The 21,227-nt window shown below is 41.7% G+C and overlaps 2 protein-coding genes across 4 annotated transcripts; one reads left to right on the top strand and one right to left on the bottom strand.

Annotated features, from left to right (window-relative positions):
- Positions 1-167: 167 nt before the first annotated feature.
- Positions 168-7,696, bottom strand: ubap1 (ubiquitin associated protein 1). Of its 2 annotated transcripts, none has more exons than XM_044024598.1 (7): positions 7,520-7,696; positions 4,559-4,619; positions 4,302-4,426; positions 2,640-3,455; positions 2,396-2,554; positions 1,197-1,298; positions 168-881 (listed from the first exon to the last, which is right to left on the bottom strand). In XM_044024598.1, exons 2-7 carry the CDS (start codon positions 4,596-4,598, stop codon positions 741-743), a joined length of 1,383 nt encoding a protein of 460 aa, XP_043880533.1. In that variant the 5' UTR covers positions 4,599-4,619; positions 7,520-7,696; the 3' UTR covers positions 168-740. The 2 variants fall into 2 exon arrangements, with proteins under 2 accessions (XP_043880533.1, XP_043880534.1); XM_044024599.1 differs by having other exon boundaries at positions 4,559-4,607.
- A 709-nt stretch (positions 7,697-8,405) lies between these two features.
- Positions 8,406-20,851, top strand: ube2r2 (ubiquitin-conjugating enzyme E2R 2). 2 transcript variants are annotated; one of them, XM_044023689.1, is made up of 6 exons: positions 8,406-9,006; positions 10,367-10,556; positions 12,520-12,606; positions 13,073-13,170; positions 13,963-14,097; positions 14,196-20,851. In XM_044023689.1, the coding sequence occupies exons 2-6, from the start codon at positions 10,380-10,382 to the stop codon at positions 14,479-14,481; spliced, it is 783 nt and encodes a 260-aa protein (XP_043879624.1). In that variant the 5' UTR covers positions 8,406-9,006; positions 10,367-10,379; the 3' UTR covers positions 14,482-20,851. The 2 variants fall into 2 exon arrangements, with proteins under 2 accessions (XP_043879624.1, XP_043879623.1); XM_044023688.1 differs by having other exon boundaries at positions 10,330-10,556.
- The last annotated feature ends 376 nt before the right edge of the window (positions 20,852-21,227 follow it).

Here is a 21,227-nt window from a genome sequence, read left to right as displayed (position 1 = left end):
GAAAAACAGTCAGTGATGAACAAAAGAACAGAACAAAGATGAACAGAAAGTAGATGCAGGGCACCAGAGCAGAGCGGGCACTTCCACAGAGTTGGTTCTCCATCTGGTGACTGTGACTTTTCTCTCTTCCTCTTTTTTTTTTCAAACTTTATATTATTTTATTTATTATGTTAGTTGGTTCATTTTGAAGATGGCCTCTTTAAGACCACATATTTCCCCCCCACCACCACCACTTACCAAGTCTGCTCGAAGCAGAGGAAGATGGCAGCTTCACAGTTTGGGAGTTTTCAAATTTCAGACTGGACTTTCTGTGATGCAATCGCCGTCACCAGCTCCCCATTCAGTCCAGAAGCGTAGCCAGCAGTTAGATAAACACTTCCAAGTGGAAGCAAATAAGGACAGCATCAAGACACCACAGTCCACTTCTTTAACCAACTCCATCCAAGTCACTTTGCATTTTTGAATATCTAGCATTACCAAATCCTAGAGTCAAATCTCAGGATTTCTTTGAACAAAAGATGCTTGACACCTTGACCCTCCACTGTAGGCACAAAGTCTTTAGGAAGTGCTGAGACACAAAACATTTTAGCACAGAGATAAACAGATCTTTTTTCCCCAGCTGCCTCTTCCACAGCCAAAGCAAAGTCAGGGCATGTTGTGATAGAGTAGGCAGAAGGAAAAGGGGCTGTAGGGTGGCTGCAGGGGGAGAAAGCCCTCGGCTGGGCTTTGGTAGGCTTGACTCAACTGGCTGCAGCACGAGCCATCAGGTCCTCAAGAGCCTTGTCTTGATCATTGTTGTGGACCAGCAGCACCTCTTTGATGGCGTCCCGCTCAAATCCCATTTCACCAAATCTTGACATAAGCTCAAGAAACTGCAAAGCCTGAAGGATGAGAAGAAAATAAAACAATCATTTTAAACATTTACACTGAACATAATCTCAGACCCAGGGCTGTACGGAATTGAAAACTCTAAACCTTAAGATAAGTTAAAAATATAAATCCTGCAATTGCCATCAGACATTTTTAAGTGATCAGTAGACGACAGTGATGTCATGTTGTTTTGAAGTGAAAGTGGAGGACACAAACAAACTAAACTGTCCTCGGTTCTACACCATAGATCTGCAGGCTCACATGTTTCCCAAGAGACAACAGGGTAATGAAGAGATGTTAATAATGAATAAACAGATTATACAGACCTTTTCTTCTGAGCACTGGTACATGTCTAAACACTCCTCCACTGCACTTGCATCAAAGCCGCGCTCACACAGACGTCCAGATAAAAGAAGATAATCCAGTACCTTCAACAAACAATGAATCCAATAACAATAATACTGTAATACTTCTGTTTTGACATCATATGAACAAGGCTCAACTCAACATCACAAAAGATCAACATAAAGTTTACAGATTCACTCTCTGAAAGACATGTTTAATATTTTTTGGGATGCATTGCTGCCCTCGTGTCATCCATGTGGCTCCACTATCTACAACTTTACAGACATTAACCAAGTGACAATAGTATAAATACAACAGCTTAATGATATTTGTGATTTTTTTAAGTTTGGAGATACGAGCTACTGACACTTGGTGTCGACTGTTCTCTGCAAACCCCCTGCACGGAGCATCAATCTTACTGAAGACACGGTAGCCATGGTAGTGGGATTTTAGTCACTTAACAAAAGGCTCAGACTCGTTTAATAAAATCTATGCCTCCTTAAATCTACAATATCTTAAGGAAATGTTTGTCTTTTGTGTTTCCTCACCATTAGACAGCCATTTCTGACTATAAAGTGAAGTTTATGAAGTTGTCACTCTCTCAACATTCATAGAGAAAAATCTGTTTTTAACTGGAGCTGCTTCATTTGTCAAGATTGTGTCACTGGGGATGATCTGAACACAGGGTTTCGAACACCAAAGTCATTAAATAACATTAAAACTTAAGTGATGGGGGCAGCACTTAAGTCTGTCCAACTGTGACATAAAGCGGCAAAAACTTGTTCCTAAAGTAACACAATGTGAGATTTGCTCTTGGGTCCCCCCACAGTTGGTACTGTATTATTATAAGTTGATATACCATCAAAATAAGCTTGGGAGACATTATTTGAAGGTTAAAAACCACACTGTGTCGTTTTAAGATGTCAGACCTTGGCAGGCACACAGTGCAGTCAGTGCCGACTATTTGTCAGTACCTAAACATAAATAAATAAAACCAAGAAATCATAAAAAATTGCTTTGTGGACAAAACAAGACATTCAGTCAACAACTTAATCCTTTCAATGTTTAGGAAACACTGATCAACATTTTATGGACCAAACAAATAAGCATGAAAATAATCGACAGAGTGAGAATGTCAGGAAAGCAGATTTCTGTGTATTAGAATGAGAGGGATTCGCACCTGCTCCACGTTCTGCCCTTGTCTCTGCATGGCACGTAGGACACCCTCATAGGAGTAGCCCATTCCGACAAGGGTTTCCACACACTGACGCTCACTGGGGGTCATGCTGAGCAGGGCACCACCACATGGCAGAGCAGCAGTACCTGACCCTGGGTTAGCCTAATTATAAAAAGGCAATGCAGTTTCTTATTTACATGGTTTTATTCTCACACAACAACACAACAATAACAACACAATTACTCACCGGTTTCAGTGTGCTGTGGCTCGGTGGCTCGGGGCCAACAATAACTTGGGTCTTGGTTATGGTCGGTGGGCTGCCATTCGGGAGGTTCTCTCTGGCAGTGGGGAAGGGTACAGATAGTGGGCTGTACTTCGGTGGCTCTGGGTCTGCAGAATCAGAGAGCTTAGGAAAAGTCAGAGAGCGGATGTTACAGGGCCGCTCATCTGTGTCAAATCCCACTCTCCCATGATGCCCAACCTTGTCCATGTCCAACAAAGCAACCAAACCATTAGGTTTGTGGGCAAAGCCTGGTTTGGCTGGGAAGCTGGTGTTGCTGCTGGGAGGAGACGGGCTGTTTCCACGAGACCCTATCTGAGAAACCTCTGGTGAGGACACAGACGGAGGAGGCTGAGGTTGAGGCTGGCTCTGGAGAATGTTCCTGAGCTCCTCCTTATCGTCCAAAGTTTTAAGCTCCAACTTGTCAAATGGGTCCTCTTCTCGCTCAAAGTCAGCTAGGTTGAGGCTGTGCAGCTGAGGAATGCTAGGCTGGGCTTTCCTGGGGCCGAGGCTGGGTGCAGGCAGTGGAGTGAGTATGGCGTTATGGCTCAGCCCCGCCAGGACGGGGTTCAGGGCAGGTGGTGGAAGTTCCTGGTCGTCTGCAGCAGATCTAGCTTTCTTTCCTCCACCACCATCAATGTCCTGGGCCTTAGCCTGAGCCAAACGCTCGTTGCTCTCTGCCTCGTGCTTGGCTGCTGCCTCTTCTGCTCTGGCCTGTGCTGCTCTGGCCTCAGCCAGCTCAAGTCCCCACAGCACACTCCGTTTCTCAAGAGAAAAGTCATACTGTTGAGACCGTGGTAATAGACACAGAAAAGGAACAATCATTAAGTTGCATTATACTACAATTCAAATTCAACAGATAATCTGTCTTGTATGACATGAACTGAATACAATTTGAAGTTCCTGTGATTTGTAAAAAAAGAAAAGAAAAAAAAAGAAGCTATTCAACAACTGAAATAAATTCTCAGCACACATCATAAGCATAGAGATACCTTTCCAACTTAAATCGAAATGTCCATTAGATTCAAATAATTGTCAAATGCTGATTAAGCTCCACACAACGCTCGTCAAAACGTGTTTAGAGACCTTGTGTTGCCTGGCACCATTCCCACACTGCACAGAGGAAGTGATTCGTTTTATTTCAAGAGTATGACTGAAAACACAAAGAAGTGACTCTACTCGTCAAAAAACCAGGATGGTTCAGATGGCAGACGCAGTGTTCATCAGGACCAAACAGAGGCAGAACAAGAACAACAAAAATCACCAACAGTTATGTGACACAGCTTTGAATGCAACAAGCCATACAAATAATGAATATAATCTTAAACAATTCTAGCAACCAATTTATGTTCCACCATCGAGCAGAGCTCCCATCACTGCAGTGGTCACAGTGACTCATGCTGCCCATGTAAATGACTGTTGACTGTAACATTAATAAACATTTAAATAAATATGGATATAAACTGTGCTAAGCACAAAGACAAGTTATGATAGAACATTTTACAGGGAGATGCCACCACAGTAATGGTGCCTCTGCTGGATTCAATAGACTGCAGGACAGAGGGCAGAGTCCATAATGATCGGCAGAATAATATTTAGGTCAGTGTGCCATAGAAAAATATAACATACCCGAGAGTCTGCCAGCAGAGAGCCACTGTCAGGAAGGCAGAAACCAACAGGCAGGCCCACTTTGGCTGGGCAGCGAAATTTTTCATTAACCTTGAAGGGAACATCATCAAGGTAGCTGATGGGACCTGTGCACCAAAACAAAGTACACTCAAGTTGGATAACGAGAGAAAGATCTTACTTACACACACACACTCACAACTCAAACATCCAGTGTTGTCAAACAGAAAAACAAAGTGTTAAAATAAACTGGTCCTCACCATTGTTGTATGCATCTGATCCAGACTTCTTCGCAGCCATTTAGAGACTCTAAAAACAGATCTGTGGACAATATTAGTTAACAGCAGAAATGCAGCTATGTTTTGACTGATAAAGTAAAACTTGGGCTTGTATAATGTCTATACTGATCTGGAGATTCCCTATACTTGTTCTATGAATAACAGACTGCAGCACACCAAAAACACCAACAGCTGGCTTTGGTCCACTGATGTGAAATTATCAAAGGACAAAATCTTTTTTATGTCATAAATTTAGCACATTGAAGGATTTGTTGCAACAAGAGCATGTGTAAGAGAGAGCACATACTGTTGGACTCGAACAGTTACATCCACAAAGACTGCTTTGTTACTAATGGACTGCAGTTTCCAATTTCTTTCGAATGAGTGATAAATACAATCCTTCGGTGAGTCTACAGTATAATGATAAGATGTACCTTAGAGGTGGCATAACCACGATATGAGTCTGTAATTTTCGACGTTTTCAACTATAACGCTGTTAAGAAGCCATTTCAAGCTATTCCAAAGACATAACTCTCGAAGTGTGTCGCAAATATTCTTCTCCAACGAAGAAGAAATAAACAGCCCACAACATGACTCAGCTAAAATGCTGTTGCTGCTTTATAATTACATTTTCACAGTCTGTGTGATATATAGAATTTTACATTTGTATCTATCTGATATTCGATCCAGTGATTTTGGACAGTACCAGACTGATACTAACACTGAATATCATATCAGCTCATCCCTAACTACAGTTCAGTTAATGAAAGCATAAAATCAAGCACACTTTATCACACTGTTGTGCAAAAAGTACCTTTTTATTCAAACTGTAACTCTTCTCTAGCCCACTGGCTTTGTACATTCCTGTACTGCTCTGCATCTCAGATCACATAATCCCATTATTTGGTCATGCTGTGCAACAATGCCTGACATTATCAACAAAGAGACTCCACTGTGTTCCCCTCTGTTGATAAAGGACTTTAATCTGTGTGGCGTAAAACCATCATGTTTTGTAGAAAAGTAGCTGATAAGTAACTCATCAACAGAAACAGGTTGATTTATTCGTAGGAAGCTCTGTAAACTACAACAAGCAGAATTTAATTACGCCACATTCTTCTGCTTTGGGCTTTTCCCTTTAGGGGTGGCCACAGCAGATCATCTGCCTCCATTTGTCCTCTCCCTTGTGCCCTCTTCTGTTACACCATGTCCTCCTTCACAATATTCATGAACCTCCTCTGTGGCCTTTCTCTTTTCCTACTGCCCAGCAGCTCCATCTTCAACATCCTTCCTCCAATGTAATCACAATCCTTCTGCATGTGACCAAACCATCTCAACTTTGACAGACTCTCTTACTTTATTTCCAAACTGTTCAACCTGAGCTGTGCTAATTTCTAATCCTGTTCACCCTGGACACTCCCTTCAGCTCTGCCAACTGCCTGAATTATCAACAAACACTGTATCAAATCAAACTCAAAACAACTGTAGACTACTCTAAACGTTTGCTTAGCTTTTAAAGGTTTTGATTCACAGGAGTGCATAGGTACAAAGCACAGCTATGTTTGAAACAGGTTAGCTACAGATTAGCAAACGGCAACTGAAGCTTAATATTCTACTTTAATTATCTGCTTGAATTCATTAAGAAATTAATATAGCCATAGATTTTAGACATTTAAATTCACTACTACAATATATTGTGGCTGAGTTGAGGTGGATTTTTACCCTGACAGAATTTAAAAACATGTCATTATTACCAATTGCTACATAAACTGTGATATAAAAAGCTGTGGTACACATCACAATCGGGTCAGGTCAGAAAAGGCCTCAAAAGGTCTGCACCCCTATACAGCCTGAGGCCTCTTGATACCAGTTTGTAGTTGGCATCCAGGTTTGTAGCTTCCTGGTCGGCAGTTGAGTGGAAACAGTTAAATATCCCTTTATTTGATTTTCACAAATAGAAAAAAGGGTTCACAAATCAGAAATCTTAAAGACTCTGTGACCTCTCTGATAAATTCGTCCAGATTTGACAAGGTCGAGGTTTTGTTAATATAGCTTAAATGTGCTCTGGGTGTGCAAAATATCACTCTATTGCAATCTTTTTTTTACAAACAAAAAGTTTTCCGTTTAAATCCACGTATTTTAACGTCAGTAAAAGATGTAAAACAACAAAGATGTAAAACAAACAAAACACAAGAAGCCGAGTATCTAAATGCCATCTTCAGCGTCGTGTCTCCTTCGATCATGTATGGAAAGTGGCCACACATGATCAGAGTGGATCACTATCTCACGTTTCTACAGCTAAATGTAAATTGTTCAGTGGCTAACGAAGATAGAAGCTCATGATACTAAGAGCACATTAAAGATACTGAGAATTTATATAACAGCCAAACCACCGCGGCTAACTTACAGCAGAGCCGAGACTAGCTAGAATGTAATATTCCACTGACAATCACAACATCATAAGAAAACTTGGTTGGTTTCGTTGAGTCCAAGCCGTTCGACGGAAAACGATAGCAAAAGGTTCGCAACAACACAAAGGTTAACGTTAAAATGGCATATAAAAGCTCCAGATAGTCACGTTTGCCGTATTTATCGCGGTACACGCAGTGTTAAAATTGTGCTCACCGGCAAAGTGTTACTTTAATAGTAAAAGCGTCAATTAGCAATAAGCTAAGCTACAACTATCTTTGATCACTGTTAGCTAAATGCACTTACAGTGAATATACATATATGGTATTCGTTGTTTTTGTGATAAATTCAGTGTATAATTACTTAATTCGCCGATCTTCGCCACTAGTCACTGGCTAATATATGAGAGCAACATGATTAGCCTCGGCTGTGGCCTGGCTCAAACGCTGTTGTAGGTGGACAAGACAGGCTGCTGTCTCCGCTGACACCGCCCCTGAAGGTAAACGGAGTCCTCATGTGAACACACTCTCTTCTCACCTGGATCTGCTCCGTCCTTTTCCTTCGAAATCCAAACCACGTCGTGTTGAAAATGGCACTCAAAAGTGAACGTTCTTCAAATTACTTTTTATTGTGAAATATCTTTCCTGCTTCGGCGTAGGACGCCATCTTGATTTGTCAGGATCCCTAACCACTGGTTCCTGTCTGACGTCACTCGCCGACGTGACGTCACAATATCGCAACAGCACTTCCTTGTGTGAATCGAATGTACCAGTAGCATAATCACACAGTGATTTTGAAGAGAAACCGGCAATCCTTAGATTTTCTTTTTTTCTTTTTTCTTTAGCAGTATAACATAATATAATATAATATAATACACAGATTTACAAGGTGCGTTACAAAATCAAACGATGCAGTTAAACAATTCTACTGGTAAAAACAAAACATGTAAATGTAACAAAAATAAACAAATAAAATAAAACCTATATTTTGGAACAATTAGAATGGCCCTGCTGGTCACAAATACATATTGTTTCTCCTATTTGTGTAAAATTTAAGTTATAACTGTCATTCATACAATCTATCAAAGCTCCAACAAGTAAGAATAATTTAATTTCTAAACCGCAGATCTATCAAAATATCAAATACAACGCTCAAATAAAAACATATATATATATTTTGTTAATCTAAAACGCCAGAATGTACGGGGGAGGATTAGAGCCATATTTGTAAAAACAAAACAAAACTGGGGGAAAAAAATCAAAATAAAGAAAAAAGGCATTCTGAGATTTAAGTTACAATTCTGACTTAAATCTCTTCTTTTTCTCAGAATTCTGTGTTGTTGTTTTTCTGTTACGTTTAACACATTTAAAAATGGTATGGCTATATCGAGTGCGCGCACGCCACGTTCAGACTCGTACGTACTGTACGTTGAGCGGACACGCACAGTGATAGCCGGAAGCATCGATGGTAGGAAAATAAAAATCGATAGAATCCACCTTTATTCGCGAGTGTAAACCTCACTCTTCTTTTCGCGACCGTGGACTCGACTTTCTTCGTTTTCGCAGTGCCACAGTGCGGGGGATGAACGGCAGTGGGCAGAACAGCCGCTGTATTTGAGCGAAGTTGCTCGGTCGGGGTTTAGCTGACGTGTGGAGAAGTTGAGAGTGCCAGAGACTGAGCAGATAAACAAACACAAACAAGCCTGCCCGATCCGAGCAGGAACCCCAGCAGCAGCAGCAGCAGCAGCGCGGAGACATGTCAGGGAGAGTGGCTTTCCTCTGCTGAGCCCCACTATGACCCACGGGACAGCGTGACTTCAACTGAAACTAGCTCGATGTCAACTGTCAACACTGGCACACAAAGACTGAAGGAAGCACAACACGAGGAGCAGCCATAGTCTCAAGCAGCAAAGCGCTCCTCGCTTGGTTAACACACAACTAAGCTAGCGTGGACAACCAATGAGATTAGCCTCCAGGTTTCAACTGTGACTAAACCAATTCATATTTCAGTGCAAGGAGACAGAGGTAAACACTTTACATAACTTAGATTCACTCACCTAAAAGGCCTGCGAATGAAACCACTGAGCTGAGCTAGCATGACAGGCCACATAACCTGTTAGTGTTTGTTTTCTTTGTGAGTGCGTGGTTCATTTTACCTGCGAGCCTGTTACCTGTCCATGTTTTAAAGATTATTTTCACCTAGAGCTCCGTACAGAGACGAATGTGGCTAGGAGCAAAGCTAGCATATTGTGGGTGTTTTTCTGCACGTTCAAATGTGGAGCTTTGCGATCTGCAAAACAATCGTTTTCGATATTGATAATTAATTATGTCACTTGAGTAAAACTGAGTTTTACGGAAGCGTAATGCTGCCACACATACAACAAAGTGGAGAGCTGAGTATTACGTTATAACGAGAAACAATCACGTTATAACGAGATACGATGTTTTCTCGTTATAACGTGATAGTTTCTCGTTAGAACGAGATAAGATTGTTTTCTCGTTAGAACGAGAAACTATCACGTTCTTTCGAGATAAGATTGTTTTCTCGTTACAATCTTATCTCGAAATAACGTGATAGGTAATACTGAGCACCCCACTGTTTTTTGTACGTGTGGCAGCATTACGCTTCCATAGAGTTTTGTTCTTCTGACGGAAAGTTGTTAAGTGTGTGTTTTTGAACTTCTCTTGGGCATAAAATGACAGTTCAAGTCACAATTTAAGAGTCACAATAAGAATAGCGTTAGTTGCACTAAAGCAGTGGCACATAAGTTACCATGGAGATGTATTCTGTGCAGTTGGCCTGGTCCTGACCAGGCTAAACAACTAGGATTTGTTTATCCTGCTGCCCAGTCTGTTCATTCAGCTGTCACTCTGATCAGAAGTAAATGTGATTCATGACTTCTGGATGTATTTCACCTCAGTTTTATTAGCTGCATCTAAATATTACAGAACTGAACATTTTTATTTTTATTCTAATGTAGTAATTTCTCTTAAACTGATGGTATGTCCGTGACGAGGACAGGAATATAAAGTCCTATTCATGTCATCTGTGTTTAGCTCACAATGGCATTCCCATTTCAGGAGGTTGCTTTAGATGATGAAGCTCTGATACTTATAAGGGCTTCCTCGGATATCCTGGATTTCTTCATTCTACTTTTTTTTGCAGCAGCCCCCTGTGCTGTTGAAATGCCTCAAAACAGAGACAAATTGCACACTTTATAATCACATCGGTACTTTAGTTTGCATTCATCTAAGCCTTCTACTGGCAGTGTGCCTAAACCAGTTCACGCAAATAACAAACAGTCATTTTGTTTATGTATTTCAATGTTTTTCCGTCATCTCTTTAAGCACCACCACCACAAACACACACCACCCCTGGTGTCAGAAGTGGGATCACCATGGCCCACCAGGCAACCCCTAGCTCCCAGAAGGCCTTGATGATGGAGCTCAAGTCTCTGCAGGAGCAGCCAGTGGAGGGCTTCCGCATCACTCTAGTGGAGGAATCTGATCTCTACAACTGGGAAGTGGCCATCTTTGGGCCCCCGAACACGCTGTATGAGGGAGGCTACTTTAAGGTGAGACAAGTCAAAGCACAGGGCTGTTATTTTGAAAACAGATTATGGATTAAGCTGATATTTTACAGTTATCCTGGTGTAATTAAGCCTAGACTTAGTTTCATACTGTAGATTGCCATGGTGTCCTGATATTAACTAGCATCTCACGAGATGCATTCAAAACCCTGGTAAATGTCCTCAATTCTGCAGGATCTGCAGTACGTTAAGATCAGAGGAGCAGCTTCAAGATGCATTGAAGGAATCTTGTTTCACTTCTGCAACACATACTAAAGGCTTACTGCCACTGCCAATCTGATATAATATTTGTTTTGTATTTTTTTAATGTATTAGGAATAGTCGCAGTTAGTGAGTGACTTTTTATAATTAAGCAAATAAAAGAATAACAGAATTTTCATGCCTAAAATTAACCTCCATTCTCACTGATCCAATTGTGTGTGGATAGTACTTAGTATGACTGTTCACACCTGGTGTGAAAATGCTTTCTGTCCGGTAGAATCACACATGATCGGATCTGGATTCCTCCGCCCATAATTCATCAGTCAGAAATCACTCTTCTGTCTCCAACTGGTCCAGAATGCAGCAGCTAGGTTTCTTATTGGTTTTAAAAGACATTGACACATCACATCTTCACTGGTCACTGTCTGTTTTAGAAGTGATTTTCATTTTTAAAGCTTGTGTGGGGCCGTTGACCACATACTAGCTGCTGCACAGCCTTAGCGTGTACTTACACCAGGATAGTCTGGGGGACTCCGTTTATTTGATTTGGTTCACTTACACACTGCACTTTTGTAAGCTGACCAAACTGCCTTGACAACATCACACAGTTATGTATCTTTATGTAATGCTATATTGTCTACCTGACTCTTATCCTGACCTTTATATTGACAGTTATTATCTACCACCTGTAAACCTTGTTTTTAATTGCCTATTTACATTTTTGTTAACATTAGTACTTAAATGTCTTCTTTTTACTTTTTACCTTGGTTTATTTTCTGTCGTCTTGTCTGGTTTTCTGTGTCTGATCTGTGAAAGCACTTTGTAAACTCAGTTTCCTTAGAATGTATGGTAGAGTTGGCATATTGGAGAGCATTAGGTTGATTTCAGTTGGTCTTGGATTTGTAATCTTGCAGCTATATCTTTCTGTTTTCATGTCCCGTCTTTCTCCACTCTCCTTGTCTGACCCTCTCCCCCTTCACTTTATGATAGCTGTGCTTCATATGGCTATTTTTAGTTGTGAGCCCAATATACTGTATATGGCACCTCCGCATGGTTAGACTGCTCTTCCTTTCTTTCATATTACTCACTTAATCCTATAACATATGTGCTACAGTGAGAACCCATGAAGATCAGACAATGCATATTATGTATTGGCTTTCCAGGAATGTCAAAATAACACAGTACAGGTGTTTTAATGTGCTCAGTGTGAACCTGAAATATGGAAAGAACCAAAGAAGTTGGCATTGGCCCAGGCACACATTTGACAAACAATAGAAAAAGGCTTGAGATTATATTTGCGTTCCAGATGGAGAGAGATTTGAACCTGACTTACAGTTTAATCAAAAATATCAATTTAAACAGCCAGACCATGCATTTTTTTAAATAAATGCTATTTGAAATAATTTTTTTCAATTAACATTGCCTTAAAGCAAAATAACAATATTTCAAATATGAACAAACTGGTTAGTTTTGAGGGGAGAAAAAATGCAGAAAACATATTAGTGCTAACATCTTTTTCATTATTACAGGAGAGAATCTTTTATATTTTACAGACATGTATTTGTGGTGTATTTAGATTTATAGAATATATCTTTCCATATTATTAGCAAAGCATCAGCTCATGTCTCCAAAATTATAGCACCACCAAACCCCCAAAGTCACGTCTGCCCGGGGTCTTAGGCCGGAAGGATTTTAAACATGTTCTAATGAAACACATTGTAACTGCCTCCTCTGTTTGTCCCTCCAGGCTCACATCAAGTTTCCAGTTGACTATCCATACTCCCCGCCAACCTTCCGTTTCCTCACAAAGATGTGGCACCCCAACATTTATGAGGTGAAACCTTTTGTTTTCTTTATTGCATTTTTTTTTCCCTCCACATTTTCAGTCATAACATAACAGTTTGGTATTCATATCATTGTCTACAACCGACCCTTGCTAAGATTTAAGAAAAAAAACATCCTGAACTACAAGCAGCACTGAATGGGCCCTTGCACCCTCACATGCATGTTAGGGTGTGGAGAGACCACAATGGCCATTGTGTGGCACTAGAGCGAGGCCACCAACAGTTTGTTATGTCGGAGTATAGCAAATGTAGACCACACCCTCAATGTGGCACAATGACTGCTTTGCAGGTTATCACCGTTGATCAATAGGTATGAAAGAGAAGATTTAAAAAGAATAGAGACGGCTGATAATGTGAAACCAGTTCTGTCAGGTATGAAGGGCCCTGATCATTAAGTGCTTTGTACGTGAGGAGGACATGAAAGATGTTTCCCAATATAATTTATTCTCTATCCAGAATGGTGACGTGTGCATCTCCATCCTACACCCTCCCGTCGATGACCCTCAGAGCGGAGAGTTGCCCTCTGAAAGATGGAACCCCACCCAGAACGTCAGGTAATTTCAGGCAAACAAATCTCAGCGTCTCTGACACACTTCACTGCAGCAGCCTACCACATGGAAGTGCAGTGTAGTCTGTCACTACAGTAGAGCAAAAAATAATGTGCCTCCTAATAACTTGAGATTGCAGAGGTAGAGGAGTTGCCTACCTGACAATTCTGCAGAATTCACTCACTCATCTTCTACTACTTTACCCTCCACATGAGGGTCACAGTCTCAGCACAGGTCGCCAGTCCATCACAGGGCCACATAGAGACAAACAACCATTCACTCTCACACCTACGTTCAATTTAGAGAGAGAGGGGGAGAGGATTCAACATGACAAAGGAGTAGTACAGAAGTAATACAAATAATTAGGTAATAAATAATGATTTATAGGTAAATTATCCAGTAATTGTGTAGAAATAAGGAAAACTCAAACCCAAAAAGGAAGAATTATGACGTACTGACAAAGTATTAGTGTTAAAGGCTTTTTTTCCACCAATCCAACTGTCAGTGTGTAGCCGCATAGTATGTTAGATACGTGTAACATGTCTATGTGTCAGGTATGAGATGAATGGTGGTCAGATCCTGTTAAATTGTAAACATGTCATCCATCCATCCATCCATCCATCCATCCATCCATCAATCCATCCTTTTGACATTCTTTTGAATGAAAAGTCAGCAAGAAACCTTTGCATTGGAGAAAGGACAGGCGGGAGGTCGTGTATCTGTCTGGCCTGAATTAGAACTGCTACAGTTTTACAGGATCTGATCTCTTTTCCGTTTTGTTTCTTTTCTGATTCTCAGGACTATCCTGCTGAGTGTGATCTCACTGCTCAATGAGCCCAACACATTCTCTCCAGCCAACGTCGATGCCTCCGTCATGTTTCGCAAATGGAGAGACAGCAAAGGCAAGGACAAGGAGTATGCAGAGATTATCAGGTAATAAACGAGGTTCAGGATTACCGTGCCAACACCAAAGACCCTCCGTCCAAAAACCAGGTTAAAATGTGGACTTTGTCTTTGATCTAACTACACAGGAAGCAGGTGTTGTCAACAACAGCAGAAGCAGAGCGAGATGGCGTCAAAGTGCCAACCACACTGGCAGAGTACTGTGTCCAGACCAGGGTTCCTTCCCAGGACAGCAGTTCAGACCTTCTCTACGACGACCTCTATGATGATGACATGGAGGAGGAGGAGGAGGACGACGACGACAGTGAGCTGGAATCTGTTGGTGAAGCCGGAGGGCTTAGCACCCTGGATGATGACGGAATGTCCAGCAGATGCTACGATAACCAGGACGACTCTGGAAACGAAGACTCATGATGATCTGGATTTTAACTCCTCCCTGCCAACCCCCCACAGCTCCTCCTCCTCCCTCCTTCTTTTATGTGTTAAGTTACAATTTTGTATGTTCGTCGACGTTTCATGTAAGTGTGTTTGTGTGTGTGCGTGCACTGGAGAGCGGACATTCTCCGGAGACCGTGGGCCACAGATGTCTGCCAGCCTCCCAGTTAAATCTCTGGATAATGTCTGAGTGAGCTCATGTGAGAACACAGCAGGAGAATCTCTGGAGGATCCACAGCAAGTGAACGGGCGAGTGTCCGGCCAGGCTCCACCCGCTCAACTGGACACTCTGGAGATTTTCCTGCTGAGCCACACATCTGACCAAGAGAATCTCCCGCTGCTTTTGTCATACGTGAACGGCAAACTCCACAGAATGTCCCCGCCCACTTTTCGTCGGACATTATCCAGAGTTAAGTTGTGAAAATGGCTTGTGTGTGCACGTGTGCTTGTGCAAGTTTGCATCCACAGTGGGGTCAAAAGTCTACTGCCAAAACCTTTTCATCATTTATTTAACTCTTACCGTGGTTTGGTCAAACTATAGCTCTCATTACATATGTTTGTTGACAATGTCTTTTTCTAAAAGTCAGATTTGGTGTTTCCACCGTTTGCCTTAATTACAGTTTGCACTCTGTCAAGAAAAAATAGTGTGTTTTTAATGTTGGGTTACTTTTAAAGGTCCAGTGTGTAATACTTGTGAGGGTTAACATTTAGTTATTGAATATAATAGAGCTCTGGTAGGTGACGTCTCATTTCAAAGTTAACACCCAGTGCGATTCACCTCTATAGTCATATATGCTGGACAACATAAATCAGGCAATATATCAGAGTAATGTTTTTATTATAAAGGTGGAGATGGTAGGTAGATGTCAGACAGGCCAAGTGGAGAACATTTTACCAGCTCTCCACAGATCCAGAGAGACGGAGGAGGTGAATCACTGCTATGGAGCTACGAAGATGGAACAATTTCTCGTTGTTAGCTCTTAGCAAATCATGGACTCAGACTAGATTTACCAAGAGACAGGCTGCACAGCAACATACTTACTTTACATTACACTGCCTGTAAAGTTAGGCTACATTATGCTAATGAAACAGTACTATATTTAGCCTGTAGACTCCATTTGTTTCCCTCCAGGCAACTTTCAGTGACTTTCCACTCTCGTAGGATCAGATATTTTCAGTCTGTCACTCTCAGGCTGCCACCATGGCGGCAAAGAGAATCTGAGTCATGTAACATCTGGAGCTCTATACACATAATTATAAACGTGAATAAATGTATAATTGCTTTAAAATAAAAATGGATTGCTTTTTGTAGCAACAGAGTAAGCCTTTTGTATGTACCTGAGGTCAGGGTCTTGCTTGACTGTGGCTGCCATTGGTGGCATTATGTTTCTAAAGCAATAGAGCTTGAATTTCACCTTTTATATAGGGGAGGCTAAATGCATGAATGAAAAAGAATGACATGCTTTCTGCAATGTGAAGGCCACTGTATGCAGTTGGTGTTGGGGGAGTCAGAGGAGTCCTCCATTTGTTACAATCTCCTGTCTCACATCAGATGTCACTAACTCGTACACACTGGACCTTTAATGTTTTTAATATGTCTCCATTAAGGAAGCTGGAGATTAGTCCTCTGCAGTCAAGTGAGTGATTGATCATGTACAAGACACCTTAAAGGGATCGTTCAGGTTTTATGAAGTGAGAGAGTGTGAGGGTCTCACATACAGTCGACATTCTGTGTGCTGCCCGTTTGGAGATGGAGACGGGAGAACCAGAACATGACTTGTGCATTGCTGTGATGTGAGTTTTTCAGGTTTACCATGGTACAATATTCTGTCAACGATATTCTGACTCGCAGTGTGAGTTCTATTTCATCTGGCATGTCGAATAGAAAGTATTTCAAATATAGCATACAAGAATTTCAAATTTGATTGAAGCCTGTGGTGTGCTAGAGGCGGGTTTAGTGTGATGACAACAGACGACAGACGTTCAGCAGCTTTTCTATACATCCAGCATGGCAGCCACTGAAGAGTTGCTGTCTTTTAGACATGACTGTTGCTTCCATTTGAAGCGACTTGCGTCAAAAGGTCATAAAACGCCATTATAGCCATCGCTCCTAGAAGACTACAAGCACGTTTGTCTGCATACGTCATGCTGGTCATTGGTCTGGTTGGTTGTAGGTTTATCTGATTGCATACAGAGGCATTTTGATCACTCCTCTTGCAAGTGGGAGGTGACTCTGGATATGCAGTCTGACATTAGGTATGCTTCTCTACTTTCTTTGCTGTCCCCGATCAAAACGATGCTCATGCTCTGGTTCTCCAGTCTCCCTCTCCAAACAGGCAGCAACCACTGAGCGCTGGTTACTGCACGTGAGTAAGTAACTTACACATCCCCCACTTCAAAACCAGAACCTTAAAATCCCTGTACTGTCCTTTAAAGGGATAGTTCAGGTTTTTAGAGAGAGATATATATATATATATACACGCACACACATATAGTTGTGTGTGTTTTTGTGTTTGCTGCATTATCTCATTATTAGACGGACTTTTCTAACTGGAAACTCAATTTTGTGAAGCTGCTGCTTCACAAAGAATCACATTTGAAGCAGCAGTGCATCAACGACGTCTGTGTGCTGTGATGTAAAATCACGGTTTTCTCTTTGACTTTGTAAATGATTTACAGAGCAACACAAACTTAAGATTCTGGTCACAAATGGACGTCTAAGGGCGAGGTAAAGTGACAAATACTGCACACTCTTAAGATACATCACAGTCTTCAGCAGGCTTATTAGATGAGCCTTTTGCTAAGTGGCTACATTTTCAAAGTTTGCTTCTGTCGCTGCAGGGCAGTCATGTATTTAGTCACAGCGAGGTTGCATGTCTGATGCTGTTTTCTGGTTTTGGGCGGGGCCTTGGCACCCTTTGCGTGGTCACTGCTCGCGACGTGTCTGTCCTTCATACAACCGCACAGTTCTTGATAATCCACGGTGAGCGAATGAGCAAGCTTCTTGCATGTTGAAGCCAGGCTCCTCCCCCTCACCTGGCTCCTCCAGAGATTCTCGTGCAGTTGTTCTCCAGAGCTCGTGTCTGGAGTGTTTGATAAATGATGAAAACCAACCGTGTCTGTGGTGGTCTCTTGAAGCCCACTGCTGCTGTTGACACTGTCTCTCCACCATGTTGTTGTATGTCTCTTGTCGCCATTCTGTCCTTTTTTTTTCCCCCGCTTGTTCCTTGTATTCTCTGGGATGGCTCACACCGTCTCATTCGATGGAAGTGACCAGCTTGTGTTGTTACACTGTCCATCAGTGTGTCCCATGGCAGAACTCCTCTGTCCCTCCAGCGCCTATCTTGTCAACTTTGATACAATCGATGTACTTTTACAGACACAGACTCCCCTGTGGATTCATCACCGACCCCATCCTGTCCATTACATCGGCTTCACATAATGGCTCCAATCATCGTCGTTTGTTTGGGGACAAAAAGGTTGAGACCTTTTACTCGCATCACCTCCTCGACCTCTCTCTGCCTCTTAAACCTCAGGGCCTTGTCAGACTCTCGCTGAGAGGAAAACACAAACTTAATACACAAACTGCTCCTCACCTCCACCCTGTTTCTTTGTTTTCTGGGTGTTAAGAGAGGGCAGAGAGTGACGTCTCCAATTCCACCCGCCAGCGTGTTTACGCGTGACTGACCGGATATAGGTCCTTTAAGTTCTCTTCTCTGTAGGCTAGAGTCGCATCATTAAAAAAAAAAGGAAAAACAACAAAAAAACGGAAAGAATGACCTGTAGGAAGTTTGACGTCAAGCCGGTCGTGTTATGTTGCAATGAATGTGAACATGTTGTGTTTTGCGCTGTGACTCCAGCACATGCTGAAATGCAACTTAGTGAAAATTGGATGTTGTTACTGTGCTACACTATTGGTAAAGTCTGCTGATCAACATGGACGAGCTGCACATTAGCATTTGAATGAATGTGACACTGATTGAATGATTGATTGTCTGCGTGTGTGTGTATTGACTGCAGTGTGAGGGTTGTTTTGTTGTTGTTTCTGTCTCAGAATTTGCGTCACATGGTCAGTTTGCCCCCCCCAAACTACCCTTTTTATGGCAAACTGCAAACATTCAGTGTTTTAACCCTGTGCTGTCAGGTTTTTGACAGATTTAAAGGGGCTATATGTCAGAAATATATTCTATTAAGTCTTAAAATGATCATGATTTGTCATCAGGGAATAAGGAAATTGCAATCCTGGCCTCACTGATGGCAATGCTGGATCCAGTATATTCACTTCATTTCTTTTTCTTCTAATGCATGTCGGGCAGGTCGTACACTGAGAAGCGTAATTCTGTTAAATCATTGAACGTCTGACAGGAACAACTGTCGCTGCTGACGTTGACGCTCCCACACTGACAGGTGATCAGGATGTTTATCAGTTATTTTTAAATAACTGGTCATTCTACAGTGCTCTAGCCTTAGTCAGGTGAAAATGACAGAGCGTTGTGATCCTCCTCCTCCTCCTCCTCCTGCTTTGAACAGAAACAATGTTCATGCGACCACTGTCTTTCTTTTTCTCTGCAGAAACTAAAACACACATGTTCAAATGCATCAGAGAAGCCTTCACTCATTCATCACAGGTTTCATTCAGCCTCAATCCCAGAGTGACCAGGTCACTGAAGCACAGCAAACGTGCAGAAGCAAACCCTTCAGAAGAAAGTAGAGATTAGGTTGAGGACATGTCATTGTGGACAACTGTTAGGGGTCAGGTCGCCGTGTTATTATCTGTCATGTGATCATTCTCTGCCACTGTGACTCTGTTACTGTCACGTTTAACTCTCTCACTCACTGTCCACTGCTTTGTCCTCCACACGGGTCACACCCCCTGGACACGTCACTGGTCCATAGCGGGGCAAACACACATTCACACCTGTGGTCACTAGAGTGCTCAGTGAACTGTTAATTAGACTCTCTAACCCATGAATGAACCCCGGGTGTGTGTGTGTGTGTGTGTGCGTGCAGTTTAACGTCAGGTGTAAGTGCAGCTTCTTATTTTGGCAAGCACTTCTTCAAATGCTGAAGGTTGCTGATGCACATATTTTACATATATCCCCTTTAAATAAACACAAACTCCCGAGTATTAAACGTCTGAACACACTGAACTGCATAATGTGACTAATCTCACGGCATCAAGTCCAGCACACGTGTGAGCTGTGGTGCGACACCGTGGAGCTCTGGGGTCAAGTTTGGATTCACAGGGCTGGGTTTTATGCAAAGTAGAAATGACATGCCCTATGTTTTCCCGTTTTAAGACTATGGAGCAATGAATGCATGTAGTGGATTTAACGCTGTGTGAATAAACTCTTATTTAAGAGATTCCTTTTGGATTTCAATGTGAAGCGTAACGAGTGAACCGTTGCACTCGGTCGGCTCAGAGACTTGCTGTCATGGAGCCACAGAGAAAACACACTCCTGAACTGGATCTTTAAAGGGATTTGATTCCAAGACACAACGAGAGGTGGACTCATGCCAGAAATTCTGAACTTATCTTAAAGTTTTTGCCCATTCCTTCCCTTATAGAGAATATTCAGAGAAAGCTTATCTCGTGTGTGCCTTTTACAGAAACAGTGACATTTATGACACATATTTGCTTTGTGGAGGAGTTAAGATCATGTTTGTTTATCACAAAAACAGCTCAACCCCCTAACATTAAGAGTTATTTCTCTCCGTTTTTTTGTCATTTACAGATTATTCCGTATCATACACGTTCTACATTGTGAACGATATATAACACCTTTACTGAAATAAAAGCGACGCTAACATGAGTGGAATCAATCCTTCATGTGTAAAAGATCTTAAAGATGATTCTCAGTAGATTAAAAACATGGCTCCAGTTTTGATCGGCGCAGCTCGTTTCATTTCAAAAGAGCTGAGTCACGACAGCGCAGCAGCAAATGAACCAAAGTATGTCACACTCTCGCAGAACGTGTTCAGGTTATCGTCAGGATCCCATTTTATCTGAGATGTTGACGTCAAATTCAATACGCACTGTTACAAGAGACAGAATTTAAATCACTTAATTCATGTTTGCTGTGTGTGTGTGTGTGTGAGAGAGAGAGCATGTATGTGCACAGGTGTGTATGACTTTAAGGCACTTTGAGGTTCTAAGGTCTTCATTTTATCACACATGGAAAGAACAGCGGTGATCCCACGTGTACACACCTAATGATGTTAATGCTGTCCTCGTTTGTTTGTTTGTTGTTTTCTTTCGTTTGGGTTTTCTTTCAGCATTTACCTCGGTTTCTGTGATTGTGAGGATGGAAATGTCACTCATAAAGTTTCTATTGTAAAAACAGAAAAAGACATTGTTGGCTTTGTTTGTAGTAGACTTTCGTTAAATTGCTGTGGTCGAGTCAGAACATGGTTTAAAGAAATCAGCGTATCGCTGAAAACCTGCTGCAAGGTTATTTTGATGACCACATGTCACCAGGCTCGCTTCATGCTACAGACAGAACATTTGTGTGTGATATAATCCAGCTGAATGTTATGAAAAGGTTCCAATAACAAACCTGAACTCAAACCTGAAAGTCCATAAATCTCAGTGTGAAACGACTCTGAAGTTTAAGACAAATTAAAACAAGTGGAGGTTTGTGTGAGATACTGACACAGAAGAGGAGGCTTCATTTACTCTCTCCTTATTCTGATGTTGCCAATATCAGGTTTATTTTTGTGAGGAA

The sequence above is a fragment of the Solea senegalensis genome, linkage group LG4 (genome assembly GCF_019176455.1).
Source record: "Solea senegalensis isolate Sse05_10M linkage group LG4, IFAPA_SoseM_1, whole genome shotgun sequence".
Lineage (NCBI taxonomy): Eukaryota > Metazoa > Chordata > Actinopteri > Pleuronectiformes > Soleidae > Solea > Solea senegalensis.
The sequence above is the reverse complement of the archived record's forward strand: the minus strand, read 5'-3'. Positions and strand labels throughout refer to the sequence as shown.